The 25647-nt window shown below is 37.1% G+C and overlaps 1 protein-coding gene across 1 annotated transcript in view; it reads right to left on the bottom strand.

Moving 5' to 3' along the window:
* Positions 1–23537, bottom strand: part of DSC1 (desmocollin 1) — a 32820-nt gene extending 9283 nt beyond the window's left edge. The window contains 12 exon segments of the mRNA XM_047697451.1: positions 3471–3613; positions 3696–3955; positions 5770–5867; positions 5870–5954; positions 7343–7477; positions 7913–8079; positions 9242–9386; positions 16045–16200; positions 17019–17138; positions 18325–18527; positions 19732–19816; positions 23077–23537. Coding sequence (XP_047553407.1) covers positions 3471–3613; positions 3696–3955; positions 5770–5867; positions 5870–5954; positions 7343–7477; positions 7913–8079; positions 9242–9386; positions 16045–16200; positions 17019–17138; positions 18325–18527; positions 19732–19816; positions 23077–23139 — 1660 coding nt within the window. The 5' untranslated portion in view covers positions 23140–23537.
* Between the last annotated feature and the right edge of the window lie 2110 nt (positions 23538–25647).

Raw genomic sequence — 25647 nt, 5'->3', positions numbered from 1 at the left:
AATTCAGCATTTATCATAAAGACCACTATAATCATATGCAAATACAATCCATTTTTACTTTGAAATAATACTTAAGCCTATCTTGTAGTATATTTCAGTGATTATTTGATTATTTAATTTATTAAAAGTTATTTTTAAATTAATTACTTCATAAAAGGCCACTGTTGCATATATCTTTTCCAAAATTATTCTATCTAAATAAATTTTACAATATCTAGAAATAAAAGAGAGCTACAGCTCTTTTTTTTCTTTTTCTTTACAGCTCTTCTAATAAGAAATCTGCAATAGAACATAAACATTTTGATACTGCCAGAAATTTGTGAAATTTGTAGACATACAAGTGTCAACTTCAAAATCAGCAAACTAAAAAAGATGTGTTAATTAGCACAATTAATCTAGTTAGAGGAACATAAGATAAATGAGAAGCAGGGAAACACCCTTTTATAGAAAAGATACATTACTTGTGATAATTAACATATCATTCCCAGGGAAAGGAGACTTAAGAGGTATTAAGAGAAGAACTGAACACAGACGAGTGGAAACAATCACAGAAGATGTCATTGTTGTTCATCTGAACCAGTTAAGTGACCCGAATTTCAAACAGGACGGGCAGGGCTATACTAGGCAGAGGGTACATGAAACAGTGCTTTCTAGAGTGGTAGCACAGAAACCAATCTGCTTGGCAAAGAAGACTGACTCAAGAAGTAGAAGTAAATAAATTGGATTCAAAGAAAGCTAAAAGAATGTCTAGGTTATCATCCTGAAATATTTATGAGCACCAAAACTAAACATTCATCTGGAAATATAAGTAATTATTAATATATTTGGCCCTTTGGAAGTATATATTCATTTTGGTTACGAAAATAAACAAAAATGTTGATGTCACCATGTGGTCTTACATTAAAATGTATAACATCCATGTCTTTACTTCTTTGTGAGCACACGCAGATTATCCATGAGCCTGGGACATAGACTCTTACAGTTCAGATTTGGCATTTCATTTCCTTATATTTTTAGCGACAAAAAGACCACGTTAATTTCTTCTATTTCTATTGTCTGTATTTTCCTTCTCTTCAAATAATATTTCATTTTCCTATCACTAAGCTTCTCATTTCTGTGAAATGAGGGGCAGCTCTTAACTGATTTCTACTTATGATATCCATACAATCTTTTATGGGGAAAGTTGTCATACCAAGAACCTCTTATGAGAATACAGTAATCCTTTCATTTATATCATGTGAGAATTTGACTTGTCTTATGAATTCTAATTTCTATAGTGACTTGCCTAGTATTGGAACTTACTAGACTATTAACATTTGTGAAATAAATGAGTAAACATAAGTCCTTCTTTGACATCATAATCGTGCTGTTGAATCACTCTGCTTTCACTTCTGCTTCTATAGGAGCAACAAATCATCCAGGGTTTTAGAGTGGTGGCAACATTATTTCTCAGCTAATGTTTTCTGCATTCTTTTTTTTTTTTTTAAAGATTTTATTTATTTATTTGACAGAGAGAGATCACAAGTAGGCAGAGAGGCAGGCAGAGAGAGAGGAAGAGAAGCAGGCTTCCTGCTGAGCAGCGAGCCCGATGCGGGACTCGATCCCAGGACTCTGGGATCATGACCTGAGCCAAAGGCAGCGGCTTAACCCACTGAGCCACCCAGGCGCCCCTGTTTTCTGCATTCTTTAGTGGCTTTTTTTTTCCTACCTGTATTGAAAGAACTTTTAACATAGTTCTGTAGTTTTAATGTAGTCTCTGTGAGAGATATCAAGAAAGAGGAAGGGAGGTTTGTATGCAAGTTAAGTGATGATATTTACAAGGACATTTACATTTAGTTTTTCCTTTAGATGTTGAAACATAAGTATTTGGGGCACATGGAAATAGTACTATTCAAGTGTGTGTTGGTGCATTTTTGTGAGGCATATGTTAACCTACTAGCACATGTATACAAACATACTAGTAAATATAGGGAGGTTGCTGTTCGTGGGTCTCAGCCTGTAGATAACCAATCTTGTGGCTAGACTGGCCTTTGTGGTTCTTATATGACTGCAAGGTGTCCCAACTATCAGGAAACTCTGGGTGGAAAAAAGCTTTACTGTACTTATAAGTCCTGGAAATTATGTGGCACTTCTGGGGCCACACAGAGAGGATGTGGGGGTCAGGGAGAAAAATGCAAGCCTGGGATACTCCTTTTATTGGGGTCAAGACTGGGGTTGAGAGTTTCTGGAGTCCAGTCTTAGTGGTGAATTTATTTTTATTTTTTTTTATTATTATTATTTTTTTAAGATTTTTATTTATTTGACAGAGAGAGAGAAATCGCAAGTAGGTAGAGAGGCAGGCAGAGAGAAAGAGGGGAGGAAGCAGACTCCCTGCAGAGCAGAGAGCCCGATGTGGGGCTCGATCCCAGGACCCTGGGATCATGACCTGAGCAGAAGGCAGAGGCTTTAACCCACTGAGCCACCCAGGTGCCCTTTAGTGGTGAATTTAAAGCCCAAGAGTAGAAATTAAAGAGCTTGGAAATAAAAAAACAAGCTGCCCCAGGGGTCAGTTACTGAAATCAAGATCTCTAAAACAAAGGAGCCTGGGCTGGTAGGGCTACTGGAATGTGGTCTGAACCAATGTCTTGTCTGCTTGGTAACGATTATTCCAGATAGAGATCTCTGAAGCAGATGCCTTAGCAATCCAAGCTTAAGTCAGGCAGGTACTTGCATTGCAAAACAAACAAAACAAACAAAACTGTTGGACATTACAATGGTCCACATTCAAAAGTCATCTACTGTGAGGAGTGTACGTTCAGAAGGATTTGGAAATGACTACTTTATGACTTTTGAAGAACATTTCTTCACTAGTTAAGTTCTAGAATTAACTAACCTTGGAGAAGGATTGCAAACCACAGCAAGAGACTTAGTCATGACCATTTCTTAGGAAATAGGATACGTCCATTAAGAAAGGCTCAAACAGACCTACCTTGAACCCAGTTTTAGAAGGACTAAACCCTTTCAGGAAGTTCAAGCCATAAACATCTAAGCATGTACTCCTGAAAACAATAGAGATCCTAGAGGATACCACCGTGTCTTTGGCCATTGGTCCTCTCCCAGTTTTCATTACTGGTGCACTGGAGCTGACATTGGGTGGTCTCCAACAAATTGAGCAATCTGTACAAATCTGTTTTGCATTAAATTTTGATATGAAAGGGCGCCTGGGTGGCTCAGTGGGTTAAGCCGCTGCCTTCGGCTCAGGTCATGATCTCAGGGTCCTGGGATCGAGTCCCACATCGGGCTCTCTGCTCGGCGGGGATCCTGCTTCCCTCTCTCTCTTTCTCTCTCTGGCTGCCTCTCTGTCTACTTGTGATCTCTCTCTGTCAAATAAATAAATAAATCTTTTAAAAATTTTTGATATGAAAGTAAACAAAGTTCACCCCAAGACTTCCTTAAAAATATATCCTCTATTTCTACAAAATTGCACTTACCTGTATCCATTGCAACCACAGAAACGTTGTATTGGTCGTTTTTTACAAATTTTGATTCTCTATCTAGTACTTTTATAGTTCTCAAGTCACCAGTGTGTTCATTAATTTCAAACCAATTATCTTCATCTCCTATCTTCTTATACCTAATTTTAAAAATCAAATGTAAATGCTCAAACCAAAGGGTGGACATAATTTCAAAACATATCATTTTGAAGAATACCTTACCTTAAGCCTTCACCACTGCGTGTATCAGGATCCAACGCTTTGTATCCCTGCAATTCTTGTCCAACTTGGAGGCCATCTTTACTCTGAATAACTTTCACTGGCGGTTGGCATTCAGGACCCTCATCGCTGTCTTTAATTTTAACAGTGACAGTTGTAGTGCACATAGTAGGAGTTTTTGAATTTGCTGCTTTAGTAAATTGTGCTTCATTAAGGACACCAACTTGCAAAACAACCTGGCGATTGACTTCATAGTTCAATGGCTGTTTAATAAACATACTTTAATCAGTCAATCTATAATACTTTATACAGAAGACTTATAATTAGGATTCCAAATTTTATTTATTTTTTTTTAAAGATTTTATTTATTTATTTGACAGAGAGAAATCACAAGTAAGCAGAGAGGCAGGCAGAGAGAGAGGAGGAAGCAGGCTCCCTGCTGAGCAGAAAGCCCAATGTGGGGCTCAAACCCAGGACCTGGGATCATGACCTGAGCCGAAGGCAGCGGCTTAACCCACTGAGCCACCCAGGCGCCCCTAGGATTCCAAATTTTAGCACAAAAAGGAATATCATTTTTGTGTATAAAATGTTACCAAAAGCAGGTGCTAATGTACTTAAAAACTAATGGTTGACTTCCTATAATGAGAAATGCTATCAAATGCAAAATTATTGATGATTTAACCAATTTCTCTTCTCACCTTTCTTCGGGAAGATCCTGCCTTTAGTTTTTTTCATTACAAGTTTAAATATTAATAGAAATACAAAATAAGTGACTAAATCCAAATTTATCAAGTGGGAGAATAGTGATAACTGAGACAACAGAAGTATATAAAGAGTATAAGAAGTATATAAAATAATTAGACCACTGGGACATGAGATTTGGCTATAATGGAGCAGTTACTCTGAGTGTATGTGTAAAAATTATAGTGATACTATCTAGTAGCATCTTTTGGAAGCATATTATTTTTAGGGATTTTTAAAAAAAATTATCATATTTGAGTTTATATAGATCCTAATCAAAGTGCTCAGTGAGCTGAATAAGAAGAAAGAATGTTGAAACAATGGTTGAACAATTAGAGACTAAAATCCATCAAGATAACGAAAAAAGGAAAGCAAGAGAAAGAAACCTAGACCCCCCCAAATGATAAAAAAAAACAACAACAAACAACACAACAACAACAAAAACTCCAGGAAAAAAAAAAGAAAAAGAGAGTGAGAAAAAGAATAAAGCAACATAATAATTAAGGGGCATTTTCTAAAAATCATAGGAGGAAAGTACAACTTGTGTCTGTAGCTTTTAAGAAAATCCACTCTCCCTAAGATATTAATCAGGGAAAATATGTTAGAGGTTAGGAAAGGCAATGCATAGAAAGACTCAGAAAGGAACCAATTATGTCTTTAGTCATCCCACCCTGAATATGCCTGATTTCATCTGATCTCAGAAGCTAATCAGGTCAGCCCTGGTTAGTACTTGGAAGGGAGAAAGGAGTCAGATTGAGTTTATCATTCTGGGTGGTACTAATTGCAACTGTATTTTTAAAATCCCAAAGTGCTGGCTACTTCAAATATAGGAGGATTAATGGCAATAGTTGCTATATAGTTATTTTAATAAATAGTCTGTGTTATACAGCATAGAGAAAGAAAAGTATAATATGAGCATGAAAGCAATTGAAAAGGCAAGAGGTTTGATGTCCAGTAGTGATTCTTCCATTTCTCTCTTTCTTGTGTTCCATAAAATTAAAGATCAAGTGGCTGCCTAAGACTCCTTCTATGAACAATATTTGATTACTAATACATTATTTCTTTGCCTGGGTTTTCTCCATCTATAGAACAATGTGTTTTGTTCTTGCAATGCCTATCTTCTAAGAAAAAAATGAGGGTAAAATAATAATAATAAAAAAAAATTAAGTAAACAAATGTAAATCATTTCAGCATTACATTGCAATTCTCTAGTCATATGTTTACAGAAATTACTATGGAGATATATAGTATATAGGACATAGATATGTAGAAATCAATGCCCAAGTGTACATTAGTATTTTTTAAAGTATTGCTTGATTGTTTTGTTGTTGTTTACCTTGACAACACACAAGACTGCTTCATTTGTATTTGGGTCTGTGCTAATTTTGAAGTTTCCATTTTCGTTTCCCTGTAGGATCTTGTAGACAGCCTTGAGTGAGGAGTGTTTGGCAAGTCCTGGTCATGTACCGCCATTCGTAAAATCTCAACGTCAATTCTGTTTTCTTCTACTTCTGTAAAATACTAAAACAATTGCCTCTTGTTATGATAAATTCATAGCTTTAACAACATGATTTTCTACTTTAAAATTTACATTTAAAGAAAAAGAAAATAAATTGATATAGGAACATGTGATCATAAATTGGAAAGAACTTACAAAATTCATGCATAGATTACTTCTTTCCTTACTAAACTTCTTTTTCAAATCTTATCCATTCTTCAAATACGAATTCATCTCTTAACTCCAAATTTCTCTGAAATCACTCAAGCCCTCAGATTTTCTCTATTCTGAATTGCCTCAATTTTTACAGTCTATGGCCCTGTTTATATCAACATAGTAAACCTTCAATATTTATAGATAATTATAACTACACTGATTTCTTATTATTACTGGATGACTTGTTACTATGCCAATTTTTGTTTTTAATTTAATTTAATAATTTCCCTAGCAAACATTTTAAGGAAAAAGTTTTTCCTTTTTTGAGGAATTAAATCACATTTTTTCCTCTTCCCTCCAAAAAAGAAATACAATTACGGAAGCATATTATATTAAAAGATTTAAAAAAGTAGTAAACCAGAATCTTCTAGAAATGTAAAATGAATTCATAGAAGGATGATAACTCATTAGAGTACAACAGATCTTGATTCTAATCCCAGTTTTTCCTCTTACATGGTCTATATGTATGAGATCGTAAGCAAGTCACTTAACTGACTTTTCATTTTCTCTAAACTATGGGATAAACATATCTTTACAAGGTGTAGGGATTCATATAAAATATTGTATGAACGTGCCTATCACTGGAGATTTTCTTTTCTTTAACTTGTACTCTGGTACAGATTAATGAAAAAGTTATTATTTACTAAAAGTTCAGGAAAGAAGAGCCATTTCCTGGAAGTATCTTCCTATATATATATCTTGTACTGTGTACTTCCTAAGGGAAAGTTCCCTCATACATGATGCTGGGAGAATCTGCATATAGATAATGGGAGGTCCAGACTGTATGTACTGCTGTCCCAGCAAAGCAGAGGATATAAAGCTAGTCTCTTTTTCATCTTAGGAAGTTGAAGTACAAAGGATACCAGAGAGAGAGGACCTCTTTTCCTATACTCTATAAAATAAATTTAAACCCAAGGCATCCAATAATAGAAGTTGGCATCCAAGAGACTGGTGAATATATGAACAACATCAAGGGCTAAGCAGCCCTTGATAGCCAAGAGAGTAGTTTTTTCCTAGCATTTAGAAATAACTGGTTCTTCAATTATTTTTTCAGAAATCATATTATTTTGCATGTTATCTGTAAGTGGTCACTCTTAAAACCAAAATATGGAATCTCACAGAACTACCAAATTCCTTGTGTGTTTTTTTGAAAAAGTGAAAGAACCTAGGTAAATGAATATAAAGAGATACTCACAGAAGTTTCAGTAAAATATGGTGGATTGTCATTTTCATCCTCAAGTGAAATAGTAATTGTTCCTGTATTAAATAAACCAAAAGGTTGGCCCCCCATGTCTCGCACTTCCATTACTAACTTGTATGTATCACAATGCTGGAAAAAAGAAAAAAAATGAAAGAAAAAGGTACATTGATGAACACATCTATTTCCTATAGCTAGTGATTCTCATTGCCATTAAATAGGCTCTCATTATTTTACGTTCTTTTTTGATTTTTAAAAAATATATAAATATAAATAAGAATAAGAGATTGGCTAGTCAGTACAATAGAAACCAGATATGTCTACCATAAAATTTCAAATTTAAAGCTATTTTGCATCCACACATCACATCAGGTCAATGATCTTCATGAGAACTTGCCCAATACCTTGTGCTTTCCCCAAATCTCCTTAGACACAAAGGAGGTATCCAGAGAAGCCCAAACACAGGCTGTATGGAAATAATCTGGGAGGTCGCCAGACTCCTCTGGGAGTTCATTATGAGTATAAATATAGTTTAGTGATTCTAAAATTAATTAATCAGTTCATTACTTCTCTATCCAGTAAAGGTGTAGTTGTGGTGATGACACCTGTATCCGGATGTATGGAGAAATGCTTTGGATGATCTGGGATTTGCTGTAAGATTTTATATCTCAGACGAGTATGGAGAGTGTCTGGTTCATCAAGGTCTATGGCAGTCACTTGTCCCACTGAAGTTCCTGTTCAGAAAAATCCCATATTGTCAACAACTTAAAGAGCCATAAAACTGAATTACAAACAAGGTATGATTGTAGCGTATTCTCCCCAAAATGACAAGTATATTGATTTTACAAACAAGTGGAGTGTCTTAAATGCTCTTCCAAACCCCAGGCTCCCCTTAATTATGTGGATATTCTGAATAACAGGGTTAATATTCCACATGTCTGAGAACATCCACCCCACCCTTGGTTAGCGTGGTCTTCCAATTCTTCCCTCCAACCCACCACCCCAGTTCACAGGTCATTTTTGGATGGGATCTTCTTTGCATGTCTCACTTCTTTTATGGGACAACTTGATAATGTTATGAGAGGAATAGCACAGCTTTGAATATGATAACAAAGAATTTATACCTTGATATTTCAATAAATCTGCTGAATTGTTAATATATGCAAATAATTATTAACATATGTAAGACAAACATTGTATAGCAATCTGAGTATCATTTGGACAAGCTTTACAGCCCAGAAGAGTACGAGAAATATTACTTTAGCAAATCAAGAATTATGAAAGAACAATATTAAACATGCATGCAGACCCAATGACAAGAGAATGCAGGAGGCATTTCTTGTAACTTTTTTATTTTCAAAATAAAATGGATACTTTTGTGCCTAGGTCACAATCTTGGCTGTCTATAACATTAAACTGGTTTGTCATTTTTTAAATTTGTTTGGAAAATATGCCAAGTAAATGTATGTATATATTGTTATACGTCAGATAAACATTTCCATGAGATGATTTATTTCTGGGCCTTTGAAAATGTCTTGAAACTTTGTAAAGATTCCAATTATTTATTGCTTTATGAATGTGTCTGTGATGCCTATGTACATGGTCAAAATAGAATATATGAATAGCATTTGTCTGTAATACACATATATGCATTGTGGATTAATCTAACAAAGTTGGTAACTTCCCATATTAGCTGCCTTGTACCTACACATGGCAAAAATGAGCACAAAAAGGTTTGCCTTTGAAGAATTTATGATCTTCAAAGATTACAAGGTTTTATATAGAATATCTTTGACACTCCAGCATTGTTAAATGTTTTTGCATAATTGTGTTACAACATTACTGAGGATTTTAATCAAAGCAAAAATCTAGTTTTTTCCTGAGAGGTGAACTTACCAGTTCGACAATTTTCAGGCACACTGAAGATAGTCACTTTGTTTTCAAAATATGGAGCGTTATCATTATCATCTTCAACTTTGAACAGCAAGGGGAGTGGGTACTCCGGGGCATAACCGTCTGCTGTTGTGGCATAGGCGTAGAGCTGAAGGGGAGACAAGCACCGTCCGCTTGTTTGCAAATGACATATTATGCACAAAATTAAGTCTAGCAGTTGGGAAAAGACAAATGTTTAAAAAGCCATCCATGAAAGAATATGTAACTAAGAACTTGGGCGATGGAAGATACACTAGCACAGACAATGCTGCCATATGGCTTCAATCCTTGTGCAGCGTTCATGTGATTCTCCCGCCAAGGACCGTGCATTCCAGCTAAATGGAATTACTCTGTTCTTGGAATTAACCACATAGCCTTCCCGCTTGTTAGATTGTATGTAAATTTCCCCCAGTTATGCTAATAAAAAGTATTTTATTAGAGATTTAGAAAATAGGATTCCATTTATTTACGGATTTGCCTACATGTATATATAGATATCAATTGGTCTTCAGAGATTCAATTATCAATTCTTTTCTCTGGTTACCTGCATGTTCTCATTTTTCTATCATAAAACATATTTCTTGTGTAAAAAAAGTGCAATAAAATCATATACAGGTTCCAAATGCCGTCTCAAAATGATATATGTGGTTCCAAAGGCCAGGATTTAATGTCCTTTTCTTTCAAAGACCATCAATTTATTTCTGTACTCTTCTTATGTGGTTTATGCATTATAAGTGTTCAATAAATAGTGTTTGAGTTTAAACAGATTTTCTTTACTGACAGCACCAATTAAACATGCCCAAGGTGGATTCTGTATCTAACTCAGTTATTCACTGGTCAATTCTTCCTGATTTTCCTACCGTAACCATCTTCCAAATGAACCAGGGTTAAAATTCCAGGTATCTCCCTCCTCCTTGTCTTCATTAGCCTTATCTGTCAGTTGCCAAGTTTCTAGAGATGCTGGCATTTCTGTGTCTCTGCCACTCGTTATCTCTCTTTTATTCCTAATGCCATCATTCTCATGAGACTCCAAATGTATTCTACATGTTATCCTACCAACTTTCTTGCAATTGTCCTAATTGACCTTCTCCAATATCTGCAGCACTCAAGAGTCAGAGTCATTTCCACAAAGCACAATTGTAATCCTGATATTACCTAACTAGATTCTTCAGTGATCTCTGTATCATCTACCAAAGTAATCACAAAATCCTCGCTCCTGTTAAAAGGCAACATTACATCTTCACGGTTTATCTGGAAGGGAAGAAGCTTCCACTCCAGTCTCTGGGATGGATGGTATTGAAATGACCATGTTCTTTCTGTTCTCTTATTTGCGTTTCCCCAAACAACCCCCAGGTAGACTTTGTCAGTAAGAAAACTCATACTTTGATTTCCACCAGTCTGATCACTAGATCTTATTCCCAATAAATTCTGAATGCAGAGTGGAAATACAGCAGTGTTCCAGCTCACCATCCCCACCCAGCAGCCACCGTGGTTTTCATCACCACCGTCCTGTCCGGATGTCACACTATTCGGCCTTCCTATCCAATCTCTTCCTTGCCCTCAGATTTTGTATGAGTTTTTCTTTCTTTAAGCTGCTGCCATTTGAGATTTTTAGCTACAGAAAACTACAAAATTATCTTATGTCTCTTTAAGATGACAACTGTCCTTAGGGATGAAGCCTGAGACATATCAAAGCACCCAACACAGTGCCTGAGTAGGTAATTCTTCAATAATAGATTTTTCACCACTTCCATCCATCTTTCCTTTTCAGAAAGACAAACTTCCCTTTAGATTGGCCCTTTGTGGGGCGCCTGGGTGGCTCAGTGGGTTAAAGCCTCTGCCTTCAGCTCAGGTCGTGATTCCAGGGTCCTGGGATCTAGCCTGCATTGGGCTCTCTGCTCCACAGGGAGTCTGCTTCCCTTCCTCTCTCTCTCTGGCTGCCTCTCTGCCTACTTGTGATCTCTGTCTGTCAAATAAATAAATAAAATCTTTAAAAAAAATTGGCCCTTTGTAAAAACATATCATAAACATTCTCCACAGAATCACTTGTAATGAATTCTTCTACTTATCACATTGGCATTAAAATATCTACCTATCTAACTTAAGTCCATCCTGCTGTAATTTACAAAACTTCTTACTAGTGCTTCTCTTTATCAGAAATGAAGATCATCTAGTTCCCACCATACAATCACTTGTAGTTTAACAAAATAATGTTTCCTGATATTTAACAACAAGTTAATATCATTATCTCACCTTCCACAGATTCAGATGTGGTGATTTTGTTTCATGTACTATTTCAGATACCTGGTTTTATTTGTTTTTTGTTTGTTTGTTTGTTTGTTTGTTTTTACTAATAATGAACTAAGTATCTCCAAAATAAATCAAAATTCAAATCATTGTTCTACAGAGGGTGATCTAAACTAGGAATGTACCTAAACTTTAAAGCATAGCCTAGTTCCCTAGGAGAATCCATTTATGTCCCTGTAATAGAGAAACTAATTAAAAACTTTCTTATTTAGTCATTGAGGTAAACTCAATAATAGTACTGGTTTTACAGTAGAGTTCACATTCTTTTATACTGAAAGCAATAATCATACACTTGAATATTGTGATATGAAGTATATAGAACATTATACTTTAAAATTAGTCATATTTTTAGCTGAGTTAGAAGAGTATTATTTAAATTTCTTGTGCATTTTTAATATATTGTTTCTCCCTTGAATTCTTCTGTAGCTTGAAGAATCTCATTTCTTTTAGCCCTTTCCCACTACAATTTGCTGAATTTTCTTTTCTTTTCTTTTCCTTTTTTTCCTTTCTTTTCTTTTCTTTTTCTTTTTCTCTTTCTTTCTTTCTTTGGGAAGATGGAAACAGTTGCCAACAGGAGTGGGAACCTGAGTTTGACCTTGTAAAGAAAGATGTCTAGTGTAGACAGGGCAAAGGTAAGAGGAGAGCAGTGGCACCAAAGCTGAGTGGGTATAGAATGTGATTAGCAACATACATTTAAAGACAATGGGTACACCTGTGTGAGCTGAAAAAGAAATGCATGTTGCAAGATAACAAGGCTCTGGGAAAGGGACTAACCTGAAACCAATTTTTCCCTGTGTATTTACAAAGATACAGATTCTCCTCAACACTCAAAGAGAACATGTTTGTAACTGCTTTCTTTCATAGAATAGCCTGGAATTATTGAAGAAAATCCTCTACTTATACAAGAATTCTTTGAAAAGCTTCAATAAAATGGACTTATACACATTCCTGAAAGATTAGATGAATTTAATGGTTTAAGACAAACTCTTGAAACTGCAATAATGATGTGATTCATCCAGAAAAATACTTACAAGCCAAGATCAAACAATCTAACATGGGACAAGAGGGAGAGTTGGAGCACAATGAGAATGTGTATTGAATTAGACCCATGGCAATCTGTGCCAATAATTAATGAAGTCAAATTATTTCAAGTAACAATAATTGAGTAATACGTAACATTTATATAGGTTAGATAAATGCAAAAAATTGGGAAATCCCATCAAAATCCTGTTTTGAGGACAAAATCCTAGAGAATGTGTACTTTGTGACCTACCACTAGAATATTTTAAAGAGCTGTATGGTTTTCATACTGATTTTACCAATATTTAGTTTGTGTATTTAATGTTTGCAACAGCTCTGAGGTAGATAAGACAACTATTAGTAGCCTGTAAGACAGAGAAGGAAACAGATTCTTGAAGGTTGTGACTCATCCCAAGCCTAAAAGAAAAAGTGGCAGATAATGAAGATCTACTAATTTCCAGAGTTAATAAGCTTTCAATGTAAAGCTAGTAAGTGAAATCAATTTGATAGAAAAACAAAGACGTATTATTTAATTTGCACCTCTATGTTGACCAGAGAAGGCTACCATCCTACATTGCCTCAAGTGATTTCATGTTTCATCCTGTTTATATCTGGCTGTTATACTTCCCTTATGAATCTCACTAATTTGCAAGTGGTATTTCTTGATATCAATTCAATCTTAACTATGATTTAATGGAAACTAGAGAAACATGGGTAATTCTGAAATAAAAATTATCCAGAAGCCCAACATTAAGAATAAATTCCAAACCATTTATTTCTTTTGTCCTTAAAGATGTTAAAAAAAAATAGCAAAGTAACTTTTAAAAAAAAGTAATCTCTACATCCAACATTGGGCTTGAACTCACAATCCTAAGATCAAGAGTCACATGCTCTACCAACTTGAGCCAGCCTGGCACACCAATGTAACTTATTTTTATTTTTTTTAAAGACTTACTTATTATGTATTTTAGAGATAGAGAGCACAGAGGTGAAGGGCAGAAGGAGAGGGAGAGAGAATCTTAAGCCTATTCTGTGCTGAGCACAGAGCCCCAGGTGGGCACGGTCTCATGATCCTGAGATCACCACCCTGAGTCAGTCGCTTAACCGACTGTGCCACACAGGAACCACCCCCTTTTTATAAATAAAACTATTCTCTCTTTCTGTTCTCTGGCAACAATCCAGTGAGAAGCAGCTGAAGACTTCAAAAATTCAAAGACAGGGGGCACCTGGGTGGCTCAGTGCTCAAGCCTCTGCCTTCAGCTCAGGTCATGATCTCAGGGTCCTGGGATCGAGTCCCACATCGGGCTCTCTGCTCTGCAGAGAGCCTGCTTCCTCCTCTCTCTCTCTCTCTCTGCCTGCCTCTCTGCCCACTTGTGATCTCTCTCTGTCAAATAAATAAAATCTTTAAAAAAAAAATTCAAAGACAGGGTGTTATCAGCAGAATAAGAAATGAGATGTACATTGCAGCACACAGAGCAGGCAGCTTATTATTTCTCCTTAGGAGTGCCTACTAGTAGTAGATCTTTTCTTCTTATAATGGATCTATAAAAGGGGCAGAGGGACTCCTGGGTGGCTCAGTTGATTAAGCATCCACCTTCAGCTCAGGTCATGCTCCCAGGGGCCTGGGATTGAGTCCTGCATCAGGCTCCTTGCTCAGAAGGGAGTCTGCTCCTCCTTCTACCTGCCACTCCCCCTACTTGTGCTCTCCCCACCTTTCTTTCTGACAAATAAATAAACAAAATCATTAAAAAGGGGGAGGTCAGAGAATTTACATATTCACATGCACACATACCTATATCTATATATTTTTCAACTTGATATGGTTTCTTGATAGGTCAAAATGTTTGCAATGATGCTTAGCATACCTCTCCTATTAGAATCTATGGAAGCTATTTTTTTTTCTTTTTAAGATTTATTTGACAAAGAGAGAGAGGTGCACAAGCAGGGGGAGTGGGAGAGGGAGAAGCAGGCTCCCCATTGAGCAGGGAGTCCGATGTGGGGCTTGATCCCAGACGCTTGGGATCATGACCAAGCTGAAGGCAGAAGTGCAACCAACTGAGCCACCCAGGTGCCCCTGTAAGCTATTTCTTAAGTAATAATTGATATTATATGAATAAAGTATGTTTATTCAGAGAATTTGGGTGGGAGGCATAAAATTATAAGGACAATATGTCATTCTAATCCAAACCATTTAATTTAATTATGAATCCCTAAAGTGGGACATTTATGTTCTAAAAATTTTCACCACCTTATCTAGTGCTTTAACATCCTTAGGACAGGGTCTCCACCCCCCCCCCAACCCTAGTCATTCACTTCTTTCATGGCTGCCTTTGTGTGGCTACCAGTTCCTGCTATCTTTTTTTTTTTTTTTAAGATTTATATTTATTTATTTGACAGAGAGAGAGAGAGAGAGAGAGGGAACAGAAGCAGAGGGAGTGGGAGAGGGAGAAGCAGACTTCCGGCTGAGCCCCGATTTGGGGATCGATCCCGGGACACTGGGATCATGACCCGAGCTGAAGGCAGACGCTTAACAACTGAGCCACCCAGGCGCCCCCCTGCTTATCTTTTAGATATCTGCTAAGATGTTAATTTCTGGACTACCCAAGTATGAGATAACTTTCCTTTCTATGGACTCATTTAACAAAGAGTCCTTCAATTATACTGACTTCTAATTCAAGAATCTAAGCACTTAAACAATTTAACTCACCATCTCCCTGAAACTCACTGTGATTTTCTTCTGTATGTCAGGTTAGACCTCAGAACACTGAGGAGATATGTGAAGTTTGAAACAGAAAAAAGAAAGGATTTAATTTTCTGAAGTGCTGAATTTTACTTTGGGTCAAATTAGATAAAATAAGAGAAATTGGTAACTTATTCCGGATTACTAAAGAAATAAAATGATATCCAAGGCTCTCATATCTGAAGGATAGTCAGAGAGAAAAAAAGAAAAGAAGCACAATATTATTCAAGAGGTGAAAGCAGTGAACCTCAGTTTTATGACATGTTTAGAATTATGTTGGGTGACTTCAAATTTTCAGTTGCTGGGGTCCCATCCCAGAACAATTAAATCAGAATTTCTGGGAAATGACCTAAGCATCAGTATTTTTTAAAAAGTTCTCATGTGATTTATAATGTACAGTCAGGTGGAGAATAATTGAATCTGTTATTATAGGGAACTACAAACGCAACAAAATTCACCACTGTTGTCCCAGGGTTCTACAGATCAAAGCCTGTCCTTTAAAATCTGTCATTTTATTCTATAGAGCTTTTCTCCCCTTATGATATTCATTATCTTTCTTCATCAATTGTGCTAATAGAAATGTTAAGTTTACATCCTACTATAATGATATTTAAAATACTAAATCAAATGATTAATTTTTCTAATATGTAAATAAGCTGTATTAAAATTACAGAAACTGTAACTGAAAAAATAATCTTACTGGAAACTGTTCATACTGTTCACGATCTATGCTTCGGGTACAAAAGATGTCCCCCGTGTCCTTATCTATGTAGAACAAATTGAAGGGCTCTTTGTCCACTCCTGGTCCACTTATGGAGTAAAAGATGGTGTAGTTCTGTGCGGCATCAGACTGGACCTGTAACATAAGTGACGATCTAGTAAAATAACAAATATGCTATGGTAATACCTTCAACCTGATCTGCGGTGATGCTTTAACTTTTATCACTTGCTCCCTTTTCTATTCACCTATTCTCTCCTTCCCCTGCATCTTTATGCATCATCCCATATTTTTCAAGCTCTTATTCATACTCAGCAACGTGCAAAGCCGCAAACTGGATCATCTATATGATCCTAAATTTTTTTGAATTCTCTGCATACTTATGGAAAATCTTGGAGTTGAACATACCTTCACAATTTCTAGTCACTTAATCCTTACTCCTATATAAAATATAGTAACAATTTCAGTGGTTTTGAGTTATTCGAAGTAGAAACTTTTCTGATTTAAAAAATTAAAAATAACGCAACCTCCCACCCACCATTAAGACCTAATTTCAAAGCTGGCCTATTATTACACTCCAGCTAGCTGGCAGTGACATCTCCTTTTTGGTAAACAAAAATACCAGTCTTTTTTTTTGTGAGGGTAAGTGTGAATTAAGGGGACAATTGAATTATGCAAAATCTATAGGCATGTCCTCTGAGCAAAGAAGAGTGAAGTCTGGTGGATTAGTCAGGAGAATCTGGATATAGATTTAAAAGCATCAGAAACTCAAAATATGAAACTTGTTTGTAAATGCAGAATAGGTTTTTTGGAGGAAAGTGACAAAATACACTGATTTTTTTTTTTTTTAAGTTCTGGTGAATGGGTGATCCTTATTAGTACAAACAGGTAAAAGCCCTGAAAGTTTTAAAAGTAAACAAGCTATACTATATAAAGTCAAATGAGGCAAAATGTACCTGCTGAACATGTTGTGGAAATGGACCTAATGAATTCTCCATCAGCGAACAGGGAATAGGGGCCCATCGTCTCTTGCTGCGTTTGAGAACCGTGTCTCTGGTGTGCCTCTTCTTGGGAACCTGCATGTGATGAGAGATGAAGAAATAGAGCCCAGCCTCTCAGCAGGAACCATGATTTTCACATGTACACCAATGTGAAGAAAATAAATAGGGGTTGCATGTAATATCACAGGTAATACCCAATCTGTTTCTGTTTTGTATTAAGATACACAGACACACACACACAAGAACCAGTTTCATTCTGTTTAACCAGTTAATCAACCAGAGATTTGTAGGGCGTTGCTGAAAGATGCCATCTCAAGAAGTATTAACCCCCTAAACAGAGATTATCCATTAACAAATATCTTAAAACTGATTTTATTCCACTTGGTATGGTACAACCAATATTTGCTAATATACTGGCTACAGCGTTTGTAGAACTATGCAAAGACGGAGGTCAGTGCTTGTTCAAGTATATTTTATTTTATGTGATGTGGAAATTATAATATGAAAATATGAAATAATGTTTTATAACACTCCTCCTAAATTTGTAATATGTGTTATGCATGTTAAAATGCAAGCACATTCTAAATTTGGTAAAGAATTCTTATAATCAAAAGGAATATAGCTGGGAAGTCTCTCACAAATTAAATTACTTATTCATAAGTTATTCCACAAGACTTACTTCAGGGTGCAGACTTTGCTTAAAGTGAGATTTCTGTGAATTTCAGCAATCTCTCCCTTCCCACCTCTTGATCACTACCACTCACGGCAAGAACATGAATGAGCCTAGAGCCAGGACATTCCAGCCAGTCCTGTGGACTGGCTACACGTCATTCTCTGAAGAGAGGGACCCCATGGCATTTTTTGTTATGGCAGGAGTAAGCTGTAGACAACCTCTTTAAAGCGACTGAAACCCACAGTCACTTGGGAGAAAGCCACTCAGGGTGGAGTCCCACACCTCCAACCTGACTCAGTTTTCACTGAGTTTTAGACACACCCCTGCTTGTTCCTTAGGTTGGTTGTGCTAATCGCCACACCTCAAAGCACTATCTGAAACCTTTGATATTTTGACCTTGCTCCCTGGCTGCAGAGCTGTTCATTTTTACTCCACTTTGTAGATAGCTCTACTACTCCTTGAAACAGTCTAGTCTTTGCACAGGTTAGTTAGAAGGGGAATAAACACACAAGCAAGCATTCAGGAACCGTGATTTTGGCGGGGAACGAAGTCTATGAAATGAAGGCCTTTTGTAAGCAGAGCGTATACCTTCTTTCCTCTCACATCCAGTACAATTTCTATTTTTTTCTGTTCCTGGCTCTGGCCATCTGAAGGAAAAATGGAAAAGCTCTTCCTTTCAGAAGACAAAATGAGGGCATGTGTTGTGTAAATGGAGCCATCTTCTAGAATCCTGAAGTCAGGGTCGCTGGACAGGATTAGACTGGTGGATGGGAAACATTCCTTCAGATTCACTGCAGGGAAGACAGTGGCAGCCATTTGTAAAATAAAACAGGAATAGAACAAGTTTTACAGGAATGACAACTGACAGTCCGTGAGAAGCAGAAAGAGTGAGGTGACGCTGGAGGCTGTTGAGTACCTATTATTATAAAATTGAGGGGCCATGGAAATTAAATAATTAAATAAATGGAGTCATAGTTTCCATTATTTATTTTCATCATAAATTAATTTGTGAAGAGATATAAAATATTTGTTACTGTCCCTGGATTTATTGTTTCCACTTTAACTCCTGCTTATGGGTTTGTACATAGACATACAAATTTATCATTTTATATGTAGTGTTACTGGTATGGTCTCAGATTTGAAACAGGTCTGCAACCATCTTTGATAACTAAAGCTGTCTTGCAAAAAAGAAAGAAAACCAGTCTACACTTCAATAATACTTGGTATATAATGGGGTTGTTATCAAAATGTTTCCTTTACAGATTCATATTTAACATATTTAGCATATTTGCTATATGTCTATAGAGTATAGGTTGTATCTCTTTTACATACTTTTAGAAGATTTAAAGCAATGGATTAAATTTAGAATTTCAAAGCACAGGCCAAAATGATGTCTGCCTTGGAAAGGATACCACTTTTGTATTCAAGGTGTAAACTTAAGGCCAAAGAAAATCCTCATGAAAGGAATCTGACCCTTGGACTCAGAGCAACCAACCTATGCTTGAAGGATGGCTGTGATAGTGAAATTTTATTTGACTTTCACAAGCTATTCCATGTAACAAATCATATAAATTCTTGTGGGGGGACTTGTTCATTATAGTCAACCTCAAGCACAAATATTATTGGGGGGGGCATTTAAATTTTAACACAACTGTTTTATATCTAATCAATTAAAGAGCATTGGCTTTGGAATTTTGGCAAAAGATTAGTTGATATGAATTAAAATATGCCTCTGGTTTTCATGCCCTCATTAGTCTGAACCAAACTCATTTAGCCCTTTGATGTTTGCTAATTTTTCTGGCAAGAAAAGTATACAACTAACGTGGTACTTTAATTGTTCCTAATCACTACCAAAACACAAGTAGTCCATCTTTCATTTTATGTTGGATTTTAATGCCAAGTAGCTATTACAGGGCTTTATCCCAAACTTTACAAGAGCAGCCTGAAGCTAAATGTAGCAGTTAAAACTATGAAATTCTTAATGCTGTTTCTTACCTTTGCCTACAAGTGTTTCAGCCTGAAGATTAGAAGGAACTTGAAGAGAAATTTTCTGACAAGCATCACAAGATAATATTAAAACCTCAAAAAAAGAAAAAAAGAAAAAAATCAGGAATTATATTTGATCACAGACTTCCACATTACAGTTATCTTATTGATAAAAAAGTCAATTTCAGAAACAAATTTATCTTTTAGTCCTTTCATATTTTTCATATTCATTTTATTTTAAAGATTTATTTATTTTATTCTAGGGAGAGAGAAGGTGGGGATGGGGAGGGACAGAGGAGAGGGAGAGAGAGTCTCAAGCAGACTCCAAGTCTGATCCTGATGCCATGAGCCTGAGATCAGGACCCCGGCCCAAACCAAAAGAGCAATGCTCAACAGATTGCCCCACTCAGGCACTCCCATGTTCATTTTATTTTATTTTAAAAAATATTTTATTTATTTATTTAACAGAGAGGGAGAGAGAAAGAGATCACAAGTAGACAGAGAGAAATGCAGAGAGAGAAGGGGAAGCAGGCTCCCTGCCGAGCAGAGAGCCTGATGTGGGGCTCCATCCCAGGACCCTGAGACCATGACCTGAGCCAAAGGCGGGGGCTTAACTCACTGAGCCACCCAGGTGCTCCTCCCATGTTCATTTTAAAAGGGAAAAGCAAAGGAAGTGGCTTTGGGGGCACCACAGTCATTTAGTATTAATGAGAAATTAAAATGAACAGAAGTTCTTAGAACCCAAATCTTATTGTATTATTTTTTAAAAATGGGTTACAAACAATTGATTTTACATAGAGATTGTCATCTCTAAGTCCATTCATAAATGCCACACTGATTTCTTAGCATGAAGAAAGTACTTAACTCTGGAATTTAATGATCACATATTTGTACACAAATCATCATTTCCATACCCCCACACAATTTGAGGTTATAGTTGATTAAGGCTAGAAACCATGACGATTTTCTTTTTAACCTCGTAAAGAACAACACCCACAAAACTTCCCTCATCTCAGATTGCTCCTGGAAATGGTTGGCATAACCTTGAAAGTCTAAATGGTCTTGAATCAAAGAACTCGTCTAAAAAGAAATATAATTCAAAATATAGAAAGTAGCCGTCAACAGAGTAAAGATCAGTAACTAAATTCAAGGCATAGCTATTGTTTTAGAAAGCTAGGTAGTTAAAGGAAAGAAGATAGACTATCTGAGGGAAAAAAATGTATTGGTTTAAAAGTGTTGACACGTTTAAAACATAATTTGCTTCTTTTTTTTTGGCATTTTGTATCTATTTGCTTCCTTTCTGTTTATCAAAATGACTGATTTTTGATTACTTAAATATAAGATAGCACAGATCTAGATTTCCCAGAAACAGGTCAATTTTATGATTAATTTTTCTGAGAACAGATTTGTAGTTTTATGGGACGTATTATTTGGGAGAAAGAAAGAGGAGTACATTATCGTCCATACTCAGAGTGTGTAGTTCATTTCCAACTCAATTCAATTGCATTGGCTATATTTTGTCAGTCTATTTAAATAGTTTGTAATTTTACAAAAGCTCTGTTATGCAGAAAATACCAAAAACTGGAATTTGAAAAATCAATTTGTAATCACTTTAATTAATTAATTAATTAATTATATTTACTTATTTATTTTAAGCCTCCCTGTTATATGTTTTCACAACATCCCCATATTTCCCTTCCTGGAATGTCGCATAAGTCTAATCATACAGTCGTGCAGTGCTCTTTCTGTTTCCAAGCCTCTGTTCTATCTGCTTATAAGCTATGAAAGGGGAAAACCACACCTGTCTTGTTCTGTTAGAAACCCAGTATTCAGCACATGGTAGGTATTTAACAAATAGTTGCAGAATGAATTTGATGGAATTATATTCAGTTTAATTTAAATAACCACTTTTTTAAAACATAAGACATGCTTATTTATTTGACTTTTTAATATAGTTATTCCTAATGCCAAAGAAAAAACTAAATTATATCCCAAGAACTTTCCGAACATAAAGAATTCTATTAGTAATGATCTAAATATATGATGTGGGAAGAGTACTTTGTAATTGATAAAATATGTATACATATGCACAAGTCTCTGTGTATATATATGTGTGTGTATGGATACATATATTTAACCTATACACACACACACACACACACATTATTCTCATAGTATATAGTCATATTCCCAACTCCTATACAGATCTTTCCTTTCTGCCCTAAGACCCCACTTCTTTGCTTCTGGCTCTGTAGGCAGAGCCAATGGAAGTTTCCAGAAGTACTGTTCCCGTCTTCAAGTTAAATTAACAGCTTAATGATTTAGAAGGAGCTGGAGTCAGACACCCTTTTAGCTATTATGGGGGTTAAGGATGGATGGGCAAGGGATGAACCAAAGGAGACTGGACACAGCAGAGACCAGAAGCAAAAGAAATCTGGATGAATCCCACAGAAAGCCTTCACCGCGTTTTACCTAATACTTAATTTAAGGTGATCTCTGAGGTTGTTGTCTGCCTCCCATTCCCCAGGGAGTTGCAGAATGAGAATTTGACCAACAACCCTGCATCACATATTTATATGGAAAAAATGTTTACCCCCATACAGTGAAATCTTTAAATTCTTAAAATATACTTTGAAGCTAAAGGATTTTGCCAAAATGGAGCAGAAAAAAAGAGGAAATTCATGGCTCAGAAATGCCAGATGGAGATATGGGACCAGCACCCTTCTCCCTCATCCCCACCAAAGAAAAACAGCACCTGAGTACACACGTACAAAGCTCTAAAAAACCCAAGTGGAAGCCAACTTAATAGAATTTTTTCAATGATGGTCACATTCTTCTTTATTATTTTTCTCAGGTTAAACCCCTTGCTCAGACTAGGAGTTCTGCTCGTCTCTTAGCTCCTGGTGGGTACAATGAACGTTCTGGATAACTGCACCTTCACCCAGACTCCCTTTCCTCTTTTTTTCAGCTGAGTGGAACTAAGCATGTAAAATATCGACAGCTTATTTAATGACTCCTAGCAAAAGCAAACCTCAGAACATCTGGGCCATATGCCCGAGGAATGAATTCATTCCACAACTCCTTGGGAAAACACCACAGCAAGACTGAACCGGGGAATCCCTTGAAAAACTCTAACATCCAGGCAGTGGGCACGTTAAGAGTAAACAAAACACCTGCCATCCCAGGTCACGGGTCTCTCAACTCTCCCTTGAATTTTCCTCAGCTTTGTTTTTGTTTTCCCAGTCTATCTTCTTGGCCTTCCACTGCCACCCCTACTCTCTTTCAAGCCCAAACTGGAGGGAGGAAGCACTTAGTGACATGCTTGAGTTCCCTAATCCTTTGGTTGTTACTCACCAGGAGACAGAAAAGGAGCTGCTTACAGAAGATGCTCCCTGGGGCAGCAGAGGCTATAGCCATCAGAAGTGGTCCCAATGGTCAGGACTGGTAGCTGGATAACAGGGCAGCTTGGGATGCCCAGGGTGGCTTAAGCAGATTCCCAATGGCTGGCACGTGTGCAGGGCACGCTGCGGCCACCTTGGCGCAGCTGAGCTGGGTTTGGAGGAGAGTCAGGAGGCAAAGTGATAAGTGAGAAGGAGCAGCAGGAGAATTGCTTTCCTCCTATTTCCAGGCCAGTCCTCCTCCTTCCAATTCAATTACCTCTGAATGTGAAGAGGTTTTCCTACAAGTGGGGAGGGTGGGGTACGAAACACCACAAAACCCAGTCACTAGCTCCTCCTCACAGCTTTCAAAATTTCTCCTGCCACTTGACACATAGGCAGAAGCAAGAGGGAACACCCTCCATCCTCAGCCCTCCTCCTTTTCCCCCCCAGGTTGATGCTCCCCGGTTATTACCCACTCCCACGTCCTCCACTCCTTCTTGGCCTTATTAACCTGTCTTGCCCCTGGGTGCAAAGAGAAATGGTGCACAAACTCCGTACAAGGAAGCAATACCGCCTCAGCTGCAGTTTTGGCAAATCCGGGGCGATAGGCATGTGCAATCACAGCCATCAGACGTTATCTCCCCATCGAAGCGTTTAGGTGTTGTCTGCCACAGGTGTTCCACAGCGGCTCCATGGGAGGGAGAGCTGGTGCTGTGGTCACAGCGGCGACCTCCCTGTGTCTACGCCCCGTCATCGGCTGTCCACTAGGGTTTGGTCTTCTAGGTGTCACAAAGAACTTAGCACAGTGTGTAGAGACCTCATAAGAGAATAAAGAAACAGCTGGGATATAGTTTTTTATGGCATTCTTTTTGCTACTTGTGATGCAATGAATTTTTTTCCTTGAGTGTCCTTATTTGAGAACTACAATCTGAGACCAGCTGTCTTTCAAATCACACCATTCATCCTAATTACCGGTACCTCACATGCAGGCTTTCCTAGCCTAAAAGTACCATATTCCATCCTGTTCAGTTTCTTAAACACTAATGATGCTTGCAAGGAGGTCTAAAGCATCATTTTTCCTGCCACAACTCAGTGAGTCCAGTATCGATGGCACCCATCAGCAATGATGGACATTAGAAAAAGAGAGTACATATTTTCAAATGGTAATTGTTTCATTTGGCCTACAGAGAAGGAACTAAAATTCCTATTTCCTGAGCCACTGCTAAAAATCAGGAACCATGGCAGGCATTTCAGTGATTCCTCCCAAATAGCCCAGCGAGGGCTCCTTGGAGATGATGAGACCACGAGAAAGGGCGTGATCATCCTTTGCCAGCTGACCCACAGACGATGGAGAAGTCCATATTAGAACCAGGCCTGACTGTCACTAAAATGCTACTTTTTCACTGTCCTCCTATTTCAATGATAAATACAGACCCATATGTTGAAAAGGAGCAGAAGGTGATAAGGCATGGGATGTCTGAGTGGCTCAGTCAGGTAAGCATCTGCCTGCTGCTCAGGTCGTGATCTCAGGGTCCTATGATTTGAGTCTTGTGTCCCTCTCCCTCTCCCTCTCCCTCTGCCTGCCGCTCCTCCTGCTTGTGGGCACACTCTCTCTCTGACAAATAAATAAGTAAAATCTCTAAAAAGGAAAGAAAGTGATCAGGTGTGTAAGCATTCAGCCTTGCTGAATAAGCCAGATTGGGCTTATTAATACTTATTATATTTATTACTACTTATTAATACTTAAAATGTATTCAGAAGCCATTATAACCTAATGCCTCTTTATAGCAGTCCATCATTTGGAATACTGTGAGCATCTGGCCTCTTTTGTGAGAGTCATTCTATGGTCAAGTAAAACGGTTGTTAAACCATTTACGTTACACATCGTTCTACATGAAATTCCTCTTCCAGCTCTTGCTACTGACATTTTGACCTCGTGTTTAACTAAAAAGTAAAGGCCCAACCCAATATCTGTGCTGCTGAGAAAGGAAGGGGGAAAGATTTTCTTCTGGTTATTCAACAGTGGGAGCAATGCCTTTCCTGCATATAAATGCGGAAATAGGAATATAACTGCTTCTTTGCACGTAGAGGCTGGGAAGATTTGCAAAATAAAAGACCAGGGAACTAGAACTCAAGATAGCTGGTAGTGTTTTATTGCCAAAGGTATAGCTACCAATAAATACATCCTGTGTCTGCACTGGAATTTGTTCAGAAAATAAAGTCACTTTAATTGGATATCTTCATATTTGATGCTTTGGGAGAAAAGAAAAGAATGGAAATATAGAAATAGGAATAATTATCTGACCGTATATGTACAGATCCAAGTGTAATTCTGTCTGTGTATGCTTCTGCCTGGTCAGGTGTATATTTATATATAGGTATATCTAAATATAGTTATAATATTATAGGTTATTCAGAAAAAGTTCTGTTTTATTTTTTTTCTTGCGTGTATGTTAGTTGTATTTTGTTCTAATCTATGTCTAAATTACCAGCATAACTGAGTGACTGATGGTGGAGTACAGTGGTTAGCAGCTTGGATTCTTCA

This window comes from Lutra lutra, chromosome 12 (assembly GCF_902655055.1).
Source record: "Lutra lutra chromosome 12, mLutLut1.2, whole genome shotgun sequence".
In the NCBI taxonomy this organism is placed as follows: Eukaryota; Metazoa; Chordata; class Mammalia; order Carnivora; family Mustelidae; genus Lutra; species Lutra lutra.
This window is presented reverse-complemented; position numbering and strand designations above follow the sequence as displayed.